The 13,771-nt window shown below is 45.4% G+C and overlaps 1 protein-coding gene across 1 annotated transcript in view; it reads left to right on the forward strand.

Moving 5' to 3' along the window:
- The first annotated feature begins 293 nt into the window (after window positions 1–293).
- LOC140367333 (uncharacterized) overlaps window positions 294–13,771 on the forward strand; it is a 41,500-nt gene continuing 28,022 nt past the window's right edge. Inside the window, exon 1 of the mRNA XM_072453761.1 lies at window positions 294–1,055. Coding sequence (XP_072309862.1) covers window positions 365–1,055 — 691 coding nt within the window. The 5' untranslated portion in view covers window positions 294–364. The remainder of the gene's footprint in view (window positions 1,056–13,771) is intronic.

Raw genomic sequence — 13,771 nt, forward strand, 5'->3', positions numbered from 1 at the left:
TTGAGTTATCTGATTATTCAAGTCAGCCTTTGATTTACTAGCCATGTAGACCTAAATGTAACCACTGTCAGTAACTGGATACTGTTATGTAACAGTCTGTAATAAAGCATGTAACCTAATGGCTTTAAATCAAAGCATTCCCACATAGGCCGTGCTTATATTATGTAACCTGGTTATGTCACCGTCCACCCCGCTGTGGTATAATTAGTATAAAGATGAGGTTTTATTAAAGTACAGCTGGTAAAAGCAGCTTGTAGTTTCCTGTCAGACGCAGGCCCCGCCCCCGCGCTGCTGCCGCACGTCGCATGGGAAAAAAAACCATCAGCGACGCTGGAGGAGCGTAAACAGAGAGAGAAGGCTCAAGATGGCGGCCTCGCTGGGCTCCGACTGCCTCTCCGAAGCTGCCGCCGCCGCCGCCGCTGCCACTGCGGCAGACCCAGCGCTCGCCTCGGCCAAACACAAACTCCCGAAGCCGACCGAGGCAACGGGAACCGCGGACAACCTCTCCCCGACGAGCCAGCCGCCACCCAAGAAGAGCCGAGTGGAGGAGCGCGGCGACAAACCCATGAAGAAACTCGTCAGCAGCGGCAAAGACAAACTCAAGCAGCCGAACGTGTGGAGCTCCAGCCCGGTCCAAGCGAGCGGCAACAACCCGGCGCCCGTCCCCGCTGCCGGACCGCACTACCCCGCTGCCGGACCGCACTACCCCGCTGCCGGACCGCACTTCCCCGCTGCCGGACCGCACTTCCCCGCTGCCGGACCGCACTTCCCCGCTGCCGGACCGCACGACCCCGGTCCGACCAATGCACCGAAAGTCCTGAAACAGAGCGATTTCTTCCTGCATAAAGCGACCAAACCGAACAAGAAAGGCATTAAAGAGAAACATAGGATCAAGGAGGGCGAGGAAGAGCGAAGGAAAAAGCATAAAGTGTTATTAAACAGCAACACAAGTGGGAATAACCCCAACAAGAACAGCGACGACGTAATAACGAGTTTGAACGATGTCGCCGCAACGAAGAAGCGCGAGAACGGCGAGGTCGCGCTGTCATCCAAAGGTAGGCCGTCGTGTTATTGCAGGATTTTGTTTTAAAAAAAAACACTTTCTGTTGGGAATGTGTTGAATGGAGTTGTCGATTTTAAGACAGAACCGTGTCCTGACGTTTGTTTGAGGCGAGTTGGGTCGAGAAAACGTGCTTCCTGCAGTAATTCGTCACATTTTTGGACTGAAAATAAACTCTGAATCGTCGATGTTTTGGCCAACTTTGACGCACAATCGTCGTGGTTCGCGCCGGGTTTTTGCCGATATTTACGGCCGCTCGCTGTCGTCGCGTGCCCGGTCACCCGCGCGTGAACCCGCCGCTAACACTCGTCCGTTTGAGGGCAGTAGTAGCGGCGTGACGTTGTGTCTGTTTTAACGACAGACAAGTGGGTAACGTGTGAGTAACGTGTGAGTAACGGGAATGGGACCGCGTCACGTATTCTGACCAGCTCCACTGTGACGTTACGCGCACGTTTCGCCGCTTCGTGTGGTCGAAAGTGCATCAACAACAACATGACAGGCGCCCGCCATTATGAGCTGAGCGTTGTTTTGGTAACGCACCACGCCCCCTTCTGTAACACACACACTTACACTTACACACACACACACACGCACACACTTACACAGAGAGAGACACACTTACACAGAGAGAGACACACACTTACACACACACACTTACACAGAGAGAGACACACTTACACAGAGACACACACTTACACTTACACAGAGAGACACACACTTACACTTACACAGAGAGACACACACACACTTACACAGAGAGACACACACACTCTTACACAGAGAGAGACACACACTTACACAGAGAGAGACACACACACTTACCCAGACAGAGAGAGACACTTACTTACACTAACACAGAGAGAGACACACGCACTTACACAGACACAGAGAGACACACACACTGAGACACACACTTACACAGAGAGAGACACACACCTACACTTACACAGAGAGAGACACACACTTACACAGAGAGACACACACACACTTACACAGAGAGAGACACACACACTTACACAGACACAGAGACTCACACACACACACACTCACACAGAGAGAGACACACACACTCTTACACAGAGAGAGACACACACTTACACAGAGAGACACACACACTCTTACACAGAGAGAGACACACACTTACACAGAGAGACACACACACACTTACCCAGACAGAGAGAGACACACACACGTACACAGAGAGAGACACACACACTTACACAGAGAGAGACACACACTTACACAGAGAGAGACACTTACTTACACTAACACAGAGAGAGACACACGCACTTACACAGACACAGAGAGACACACACACTGAGACACACACTTACACTTACACAGAGAGACACACACACACTTACACAGAGCGACACACACACACAGACAAACACAGAGACACACACACACACAGAGAAATACACACACACACACACACATACACACAGAGAGACACACACACACACACACAGAGAGAGACAGACATACACACACACACACACACACACACACACACAGAGACATACACACACACACACAGAGAGAGACAGACATACACACACACACACACACACACACACAGAGACACACACACACACACACAGAGAGAGACAGACATACACACACACACACACACACACACACACACAGAGACATACACACACACACACACACAGAGAGAGACAGACATACACACACACACACACACACACACACACACACAGAGACACACACACACACACACAGAGAGAGACAGACATACACACACACACACACACACACACACACACACACACACACACACACAGAGAGACAGACATACACACACACACACACACACACACACTGTGCTTGGGGCCATAGAAAAGAGAATCATTTGTTCAGGCAGAACGTTCTTACATCACATAAACAGCTGTTATTGGTTTGACTTTGAACAAACTGTTATTCTGATCAATAACGTCTCATTCTTGAGCTGATATTGAAATCCTTTGTTCCTGCATTTGATTTATTCCATTGCATTATATAATATTGAATCTAGTTGGCCTACAGTACTTTTCCTCAAAGTATTAGGCAGTGTAAGGAAGTATCTTAATACTTGTAGGGCCTGTATGTATACAAAGTACTAAATAGACTACTGGTACATTAGATGTTCATTTGGTGTTATTCCAAATACAGACTTTGCTTAAATCAAAAGAATACTTTATGGTACTTGATCGTACTTATGATATTGTCTTCTCTAATCCGGGATAAATGGAACTCACTGTAAATGTATTGTACAGTCTTTGATTGGACCAGAATGCACTACAAATGGATTTTATTTCAGGGTAACGTATAACTAAATATAGTTTCAAAGTATTCTTCCCACACTGTTCTGTAGTACTGGTACTGTAGCACTGGTACTCTAGTGCTGGTACTCTAGTGCTGGTACTCTAGTGCTGGTACTCTAGTGCTGGTACTGTAGTACTGGTACTCTAGTGCTGGTACTCTAGTGCTGGTACTGTAGTACTGGTACTCTAGTGCTGGTACTGTAGTGCTGGTACTCTAGTGCTGGTACTCTAGTGCTGGTACTCTAGTGCTGGTACTCTAGTGCTGGTACTCTAGTGCTGGTACTGTAGTGCTGGTACTCTAGTGCTGGTACTCTAGTGCTGGTACTGTAGTACTGGTACTCTAGTGCTGGTACTCTAGTGCTGGTACTGTAGTACTGGTACTCTAGTGCTGGTACTGTAGTGCTGGTACTCTAGTGCTGGTACTCTAGTGCTGGTACTCTAGTGCTGGTACTCTAGTGCTGGTACTCTAGTGCTGGTACTGTAGTACTGGTACTCTAGTGCTGGTACTCTAGTACTGGTACTCTAGTGCTGGTACTGTAGTACTGGTACTCTAGTGCTGGTACTCTAGTGCTGGTACTGTAGTACTGGTACTGTAGTACTGGTACTCAGCTAATGATCAGGATGTGGGGATAAAAGCTGAATAGAAAGTGCATTTTACCCTGAACTTCATCCAAATCTAGTTCTATTCCCTTCATTTTAAGCCTATTTGAATTTGAATATTCATTCTTAAATGTTTGTTTTAAATTCCGCTGCAATTCTGCAGTTTTTGTTTTGAACCTGATCTTAAACATAAGTGCTTCTTTTGAACATAACTTATTTCAATTATTTATAATTAACATTTCCTTTAGCATTCATTCAAAAATAAATTGGGTTGTAACATTTTAATCTCCTGATGTGGCTCGACATTTAATTCACAGCAAAGAACACTGTAATGTGTAATTATATATCTACCCGAATACAATAAATACATTTTCAATGCAGAGTGTATATGAAATAAATGCCATAACAATCATACAGAACAGGACATGGACATCTTTTCCAGTCATGTCATTTGAATCATACTTTTCTAAGATTAGAACGTTTGCAGAAGGTGGAATTTGCATCAATCATGCTGGACTATATTTTCTTTATTTAAATAACCAGAAAAGGTTAAACGTGTCTTTTTAAATAATGTGTTACGAAAGCTTCATAACATTTATTTTATGTGATAAGAGATCAATGTCAAATTTCACAATAAATATTAAACTAAAGTTATTTGGCCTCAATGTTTCTCTGCACTGATCAAGTTTATTAGCTGCTGTTTTTGAACGTAGGGCTCATATTTAGTTTAAAATACAGGCTACATGTATAAAAGTAAAGGATGTTGATGGCATATTAGATGTAGTTTGTCCTCCTTCATGTTGCCGTAGTAAGAGATTGAGCTTTGTGCATCTGGACATGTGCAGATGGAATTCTCAAATCACAGTGGCTTTGTTTGTCTATGGCAGATATAGTTTGTGGTCCAGGAAATTACTCAAGTAAGAGTAAAAAAAAAAGTCTAGAGAGTTACAATCTGAAGTTAATAGAATAATAATACATTAAATAGAAATAATGCACATAATCTGACATTGGACTCTGAGAAGTACTCTGAGAAGTACTGTACTCTGAGAAGTACTCTGAGAAGTACACACTTTTCCAAAGGTTGCTCAAGTAAATGTATCGTTACCCACAATAGCATGAACATTTTGGAGCTCCATTATATTTCCAGGTAAACAAACTCTCCCGTAGTATTAAGATGACCTGCTAATCCTGTACGATTCCTGTTCAAGTTTATCCATTCATATAATTATCAGCAAATAGAAAATGAGACTACTGAATTCTGACTAAACAGAAAACTCATATTAAGTTGAATTCTTTTCTAGTGTAAAAGCGTAGTAGAGGTAGTGCCCTGTTTGCGCTGGCTCGGGGGGGTGTCCGCTCTGCAGACTGGAGCAGGTGGGACAGGCTCCGCCCCTCCCACCCTCTGCACGCCCCTCCCACCCTCTGCACGCCCCGCCCCTCCCACCCTCTGCACGCCCCGCCCCTCCCACCCTCTGCACGCCCCGGGGGGGATTAACAGCAGGAGCACAAACATCTCTCTTTACATTCACATCTTTATGTTTGGTATGCATTTGTTCATCCCTGATTTAAAGAAGCAGAAAAACATCACACATCGACGGTTATTTTAGGAAAGTTACTGAATCCATTTGTACTCTACCTAAAGGAAAAGTAACTACTGAATACAGTTACTCTAAATGCTCCAGGAGTGAGGGTCCTGGGACGGCTGAGTGTGGGGGACCAACAGGCCAAACGACCCATCATCTCAGCCCAAACTATGGGACAAAACAAGGTCATCTTAGTGTAATAATGAGTGTAGATGTTTAAGCACAAGCTGTGTGGAGTTTGCATGTTCTCCCTGTGTCTGCGGAGGTTTCCTTGTTTTCCCCCCATCACTAAAACATGTGCAATAATATGAGTGTTGTTCATTAACATGCACTGTCCTGAGCTCAGACTAGTGTAGATGTTCAGAGAGTATCGAGTACTGTTGATTCTGGGCTGATTTGTGTCACTGCACATTTTTCAGAACTTGAACATAAAAACATTGTCTCAACGTTGCTTTCCAAAAAGAGAGGACCAAACAGTGAATCGTTTGGTCACAGCACGTTCGTTTGTGTCCACGTTTGTACCGTTTCGATGTATTTTAGTGCGGCAGAACAAACCGTCACACGTGTTCCTCAGGGGCACTATCACGTGACAGATTAGCCCATATTGAGGAGTTTTAATCACTTTTAACAGGTTTCTTAGCCTTTTAATCATCAGTGCTACTTTCCAAATGTGGCAAAATGTATAGATCATGTGCATTCAGCTCCGTCATCCCCAGCGTGCTGCAGTACTGTAGTACTGTGTGGTACTGCTGCCTCTTAGTTACTGCAAATTTGGACTGAGACCCCGGATTCAAATATTCTCAAAGATTGTGACTCAACCCTTGAACAGACTGAGACCTCATACTAAAACAACACTATGCGATTGACCAAGAGCATTATTTCTGACCCCAGTTATGTTCTACAGCTTAAACTACAAAATACACATAAACTTCATCGAGGACATAATAGAAAGAGAAGTTAGATGTCCTACAAATCTCAGACACTGGATCTGACAATAAAGTATTATCTCTCTGTTTATGCTGCATACATGTTGTCACTTCAGAGTTGAATCCTCAGCAGCACAAACTCCTGCTCCTCATGAGGAAATCGTCTCCAAATCCTCTTTGCCTTTATCCGTGAATCTCCTCTGTCCAGTTCCAGAGGCTCGGGAAAACTGAGCTGCTCCGCGTCGCACTGGCCTCTACAGAAACAGACACCAATGAAACCATCGTCTTTTACCCATTTATCAACTCTTCTATAATGGCTTAAATACTCGTTACTGAAAATGAACTGAAATGTAACAAACCAACGCCTTTCAAAACCGAAACTGATCCAAATGATGCTTTTTGTGTGTGATTACTCGAGGGACCTTGTTACCGTGAGGCAGAAGTGCCACTGCGACTGCCATATCAAGAATTATGCTTTCTTTCTTTCTTTTTTTGTTTTGCTTAATACATTTTTTTAAACACAGAACAACATAAAACAAAAATAGCAGTCCATAAAAAGTCTTATGTCCCCTTTTTCTATCCGTCCCATCTGTTCCAGTGTCTTGCAAATTTGTTCATTTTCAATGTTAGTGTAAAAGTCAGTCTTTCCATTTGATGAATGTCCAGTCCTTGATCGTTGGCTCGCTGTCGTCCGTCTCCTTGTAACAGGTTTTCTGATGCAGCCAAAAGTACATTCCACAGGTATCCATCTATTGTTTCCATTGCTGGAGTTTTACATCCGAGATACATTTGTTTTAAAGTCAAATGGACCGTTGAAGACAGTCTGCCGTGTCTCATTCATCTCAGTCCAGTATTCATGAATAATAGTTCATTTGGCCCGGAGGCTTTATTTATTTAGTGTGAAAGGGGGATGAAAGAAGGGAGGACATGCAGCTTGGCATATGTGCTGCCGCCTTAACCACGCGACCACTGGGCAGCACTGCCCTGTACTTCATATAGTCCACACATTACGTCTCTCACTCCGACAGCCTGTGACTCATCCTGCTGTCGTTCATCTTCATTATTATTAGTCCAGTTTTTGTTATGCTGCGATACAAATGTGTCTACATAACCAGACTAGGGCAAGAATAATCCGGATCAATCTAATCTAAACCCTAATTTGAATGGTCACGATTGGCAAATGACAGTTCTGTATAAAGGTAACGGTGACAGGACGAGACACGAGGTTGGGTTCACGAGAATGTGATCCAAAACATAATAATACATATGCATAACACACAAAACTCGCTCTGGGCTCCGAGGTTTGTGAAAAGTGCCTATAAACTCATCAGTTTATAAGCGCTTTTCACAACTTTCAGAGCCCAGAGGGAGTTTCGCCATCACAGCAACGCTAACAACAACTAGCATGCTAACAACAACTAGCAACGCTAACAACAACTAGCATGCTAACAACAACTAGCATGCTAACAACAACTAGCAACGCTAACAACAACTAGCAACGCTAACAACAACTAGCATGCTAACAACAACTAGCATGCTAACAGCGCACTTTCTGTTTTTCAAGAATCAAATGCTCTACTCTATAATTAGATGAGGAATTAACTCGGCTTTCTCATTTTGACCACAAGAACTGCTTTTACAATATATTTGTACTGGAGCAAATCAAATGTTGCAACTTCATGGAGGGAAAAATGGCCTCAGCCTCTTTAATATGGCGACTTTCTCGTGCAAAGTGCCTGTTTAGCACAGATATCTATGAGATTTAGTCCGTGAGAGTGAAAAGTCTCCTGCTGTGTGCTGGAGACATTGCAGAGCAGTATTCAAACAATACGATTATTTGAATAGGTACAATTTACATTTAGACATTTGATGATTCCTGGATCTGAGCGTTTCATTTGTTCAATCAGAGAATATTTTACAATTGAATCAAATTTGACTCACATTTTACTTACAGTAGCATTATCCATTGGAGTGAAAATAATATTAGTGACCAATGACTTGTCCTGTGATGTCACTTAAACTACAACCTCTACACAACTCAAACAGAGACATAGAATGAGTCGCTTGTGTCAGAGACCGCTAAGGCGTTTGTAGAGTATATTCTTTACTTAATCTTCATCTTAAATTTGAACAATATTAAGCACACACACATTTCTCTACTTTTAAATCTTAAAAATAAGTTTTATGCTGTAATCCAAAGTGTGTATTTAAAAAAGACGGTCCAAATTCACTACAATTCTTGCGGTAAATTTGTTGTAAATGTCAGAGCCCTGGGTCCAAGTATATTCAGCTTGTGCTTATAGTATAATACTTTTGTGCTTATAAATGTGTAATAGTGCACTAATGTACCCAAACGTGCAAAAAAGACAAACACATTTCTTCAGACATGTCAATTAAAATGTAAATCAGGCTCATTAGCATGCATCAGCTGCCCCATTGTGCACTACTTTCCCTGCGCCCCCTGAATGCTTTACCTTTGCGAAGATTAGAAGCCGCACTAAATGAATCTAGTGCCGTTTTATGTCAAATCATCAGCATAAACCTTTATTATTCAGCAGAAAAAAACAGTGCTAAAGCCAATGAGCTGTCTGTGAAGAGGTCTTATATGGCTAGAACATATTTTTAATGCTCATTTATCTCATGCTCATCATTTTTATATTTATATTTATATGTAAACACGCACACACATAGAAATCGTCAAATTAAGTATTTGTGAATGAACCTTTTTGATATTTCGTGTCAAAATACAATGAGTCAATGGGGAAATCTGACATCACATTCTAGAATCTCTTCTTTTACCATGAACATATTTGTTGGAATGATTTTAAATAGTTTTTTAAATGAGATTAGGTTCCCTTACAAATGGGGTTCAATGGAATAGAAATGGTAAACGGTTGCAGTTAGAAGTATTAATCTGATCTGATTAAAGACAAACAAATGTCAAATCCAATCACTATTGCAATGCTTTTCATTTCCCCTCCAAAAGTTTTCAATTTGCACTAAAATGACATCAAACTCATTTATTCTGGTGTGGACAGAATTAAATGAATTGTGAACTTTAGTATTCTGTTTGCACTTTAAATAATCCCATTCCACACGTGTTTATTTTGGGGTCGAACTGAATAAAACGTAATTAAAACGCCCTTCTCCTTGTCGTTCTTCCCTTTCCAGTTCTATGGATGTCCTCTGTCCTCTGTGAGTCCTCTGTGAGTCCTCTCTGAGTGAGTCCTCCTCTCTGAATCCCTCTGTGAGTCTTCTCTGAGTCCTCCTCTCTGAGTGAGTCCTCCTCTTTGAGTCCTCTTTGAGTCCTCCTCTATGAGTCCTCTGTGAGTCCTCTCTGAGTCCTCCTCTCTGAGTCCCTCTGGGACTCAGAGAGGAGGACTCAGAGAGGAGGACTCAGAGAGGAGGACTCAGAGAGGAGGACTCAAAGAGGAGGACTCAGAGAGGAGGACTCAAAGAGGAGGACTCAGAGAGGGACTCTCTGAGTCATCGATCACTTTGATTCATCGATTAGTGGTTTGGATCGCAAAAGGCCTCAAAATATGAGATTTTCTCCAATATTTCAGAGGAGTCTGAAGCTCTCCTGAAGGATGGAGTATGTTTTTAATGATCAAAAACCTGAACATTCCCTTCATGTTTTCTGGGACTGTTTGATGTCTGATTCAGAAAACCTCTTCTTTTCACATGTTTGGAGTCTGTGTATCATCCAGATAACAACTATTTGATCACTAAATGTGTTGACGATTATCTCAATAATCCATTAGTTGTGATTGATTGATTTCATTTGACGTCATAAGGCGCTGGTACAGCTGGCAGCCCCGTGTAAACGCTCTATCTTCTTTCTCACACTTATTGTGCTTTATCTCCTATATTTTGTAAACATAGTTAGTATATTTTTTCTATTTTACTGTACGATAGGGACACGCGCTGGAATAGTTTTTTATTCAACTGTTTTTGACTTTTTTCGGCTGGATTTGAGCGTTTTTCGTTGTGTTGTTGTGACGTGAGCTAGCTCCGAGCGAGCCACCAGCCCCCCCCCCCCCCCCCCCCCCCCGCGCCCTCCGGCCGCGCTAAAGTACGGCGTGTCGTCGGTACACGTTTATATACACGTTTATATGAAAGAGGAACTTCACGAACGATCGGGACACGCACTGGAATCGCTTTAAATTAACTTGTTTTGACTTTATTCGGCTGGATTGAGTGTTTTCGTCGTGTCGTTGCGATCTGTCTTGGCTCTGAGCCCCCCGGCTCCGGCCCCGCCCCCCGGCCGGCGCCGTACCGCGTTTACACAAAGGAGGAACTCATGAAACTGCGGAGAACAGTCGTCTTACCCGGAGATTGTCACGTTATCCCGGCGGACATCCTAAGGAAAACGCAACGAGGCAGACGGGCTGGACGTAAACTCCGAGAGAAGAGAGGAGAAAACAGGAAGTCGGTTCCCGCCGTAGTCATGGGTAACGTGAGGTCCCTTCAAAATAAAATGACGGAAATAGCGAGCCTCATGCGGTCCCAGAGGATTTATAGGGACAGCAGCGTCTTGATTTTCACAGAGACCTGGTTAACAGCAGAAATGCCAGACTCTATTGTAGGTTTGGACAATTTTCATCTGCTGCGGGCGGACAGAACGAGAGAATGCTTGAAGAAAAGAGGTGGAGGTCTGGCGGTGTATGTGAACACGAGCTGGTCCAAACCCGAACACTGCACAGTGAGGGAGCAGCTATGTAACAAGGATATTGAACTATTGGCTATTGGCATGAGGCCATATTATCTGCCTCGGGAGTTCTCACATGTGATTTTGATCGCAGTCTATGTGGCCCCGTCTGCCAATGCTGAAAATGCTTGTGAAGCACTGCTCTCCTGCACTTGTAGGCTGCAAACACAGCATCCACAGGCTCTCTTCCTCATCTCTGGTGACTTTAACCACGCTTCTCCCTCTTCTGTTCTACCAACATACACCCAGTATGTTACCTGCCCCACCAGAGAGAATAGAACATTGGACTTGTTTTTTGCCAACACCAAGGAGGCTTATTCCTCTTCCCCCCCTCCCTCCCCTGGGCAGCTCGGACCACAACCTTGTACATCTGAGGCCTGTGTATGAACCCATCGTGCACAGGCAGCCTGTGGTGTCCCGTGAGGTGAGGATGTGGTCTGCTGAGAGCGAGGAGGCTCTGAGGGACTGCTTCAGCACCACTGTCTGGACTGAGCTTTATGACCCACATGGGGAGGACATCAACACCATCACAGAGTGCATCACGGACTACATCAACTTCTGTTTTGAGAACATTGTTCCCTCCCGGACGGTGCGGTGTTTTCCAAACAATAAGCCATGGATTAACCGTGAACTGAAGGCTCTGCTGAAGGAGAAGAAGAGAGCCTTCAGGTCAGGGAACAAGGAGGAGCTGAGGACTGTGCAGAGGGAGCTGAGGAGGAAAATCAGGCAGGCTGAGGCCGGCTACAAGAGGAGGATGGAGGAGCAGCTGCAGCAAAAGAACATTCAGGGAGTGTGGAGGAGCCTGAAAACCACCTCGGGCTTCAAAATCCCCCCTGCCCAGACAGAGGGGGATCTACAGTGGGTGAATGATTTAAATGCTCACTTCTTGAGGTTTGATCGATCACCCGTCCCTCCCCCTGTACAGCTGCATGCTCCCTCTTCCACAGCTGGACAATGCCCTGCATCTGTTCCTCTTCGCTTATCTGCCCCGGATCATCAGCTCCCCACTTCGCCTGGACTCACCCATCCCCCCAGCACACAGTCCCCCTGCCAACCACTGACTGTCACAGCAGCACAGGTGAGGAGTGAGCTGAAGAGGATTAAAGTTAGGAAGGCAGCAGGACCTGATGGCATCAGCCCCAGGCTCCTTAAGTCCTGCGCAGATGAACTGTGTGGAGTTGTGGAGCATGTCTTCAACATGAGCCTGAAGCTGAGGGTGGTACCACAGGTCTGGAAGACCTCCTGTCTGGTACCTGTGCCCAAGACACCGCGCGCCAAAGACCTCAACAGCTTCAGGCCAGTGGCTCTCACGTCCCACCTGATGAAGACACTGGAGCGGCTGGTCCTGGACCACCTCCGCTCCACCGTGGGCTCAGCCATGGACCCGCTGCAGTTTGCATATCGGTCTGGCATCGGAGTAGAGGACGCCGTCATCTCCCTGCTGCACCGCTCTCTCTCTCACCTGGAAAAGCCTGGCAGCTCTGTGAGGATCCTGTTCTTCGATCTTTCCAGCGCCTTCAAGACCATCCAGCCGCTGCTCCTGAGGGACAAGCTGGAGACGGCTGGTGTGGAGTATGACCTGGCAGAGTGGATCCTGGACTACCTCACAGACCGACCCCAGTTTGTGAGAGCCCGGAACTGTGTGTCTGACACTCGGACCTGCAGTGTGGGGGCGCCCCAGGGCACTGTCCTCGCGCCCTTTCTCTTCACCCTTTACACTGCAGACTTCAGACATGACACGGACAGCTGTGTCCTGCAGAAGTTCTCTGATGACTCTGCCATCATCGGACTCATCACGGACGACGATGACGCGGAGTACAGAGGACTGGCGCAGGACTTTGTGGACTGGTGTCAGCGGAACCACCTCCTCATCAACGCGGGGAAGACCAAGGAGATGGTGGTGGATTTCCGCAGACGCCACCCCACTGCCCCCTCACCAGTGAACATCCAGGGACGGGACATTGAGAGAGTGGACTCATACAAGTACCTGGGTGTTCATCTGAACCACAAACTGGACTGGACTCATAACACAGACGCACTGTACAGGAAGAGCCAGAGTCGGCTCTACCTCCTGAGGAGACTCAGGTCTTTTGGAGTGACAGGGCCACTCCTGAAGACCTTCTACGACTCTGTGGTGGCATCAGCCCTCCTGTACGGTGTGGCCTGCTGGAGCAGCAGCATCACAGAGAGGGAGAGGAAGAGGCTGGACAGAGTCATCAAGAAGTCCAGCTCCGTCCTGGGCTGTGCTCTGGACTCGGTGCAGGAGGTGGGGGACAGGAGGGTCCTGGCTAGATTCACATCTATGCTGGACCATGAGTGTCACCCCCTGCAGGACACTCTCTCCGCTCTGGAGAGCAGCTTCAGTGAGAGACTGATCCACCCTCGCTGTGTGAAGGAAAGGTTCCGTAGGTCTTTCCTTCCTGCTGCTGTCAGACTTTATAACAAAAACTGTTAGTACTGAACACTCGCAATACTGATCTTACCTAATACTGATGTGCAATTCTGTCATATGTGCAATTACTGTTGGAATTCATGTGCAATTCATGTGCAATTACTGTGAAATT

The sequence above is a fragment of the Eucyclogobius newberryi genome, unplaced genomic scaffold (genome assembly GCF_026437365.1).
Source record: "Eucyclogobius newberryi isolate DKJ021-1_F unplaced genomic scaffold, fEucNew1.0.hap1 SCAF_2, whole genome shotgun sequence".
Taxonomy (NCBI): Eukaryota; Metazoa; Chordata; class Actinopteri; order Gobiiformes; family Gobiidae; genus Eucyclogobius; species Eucyclogobius newberryi.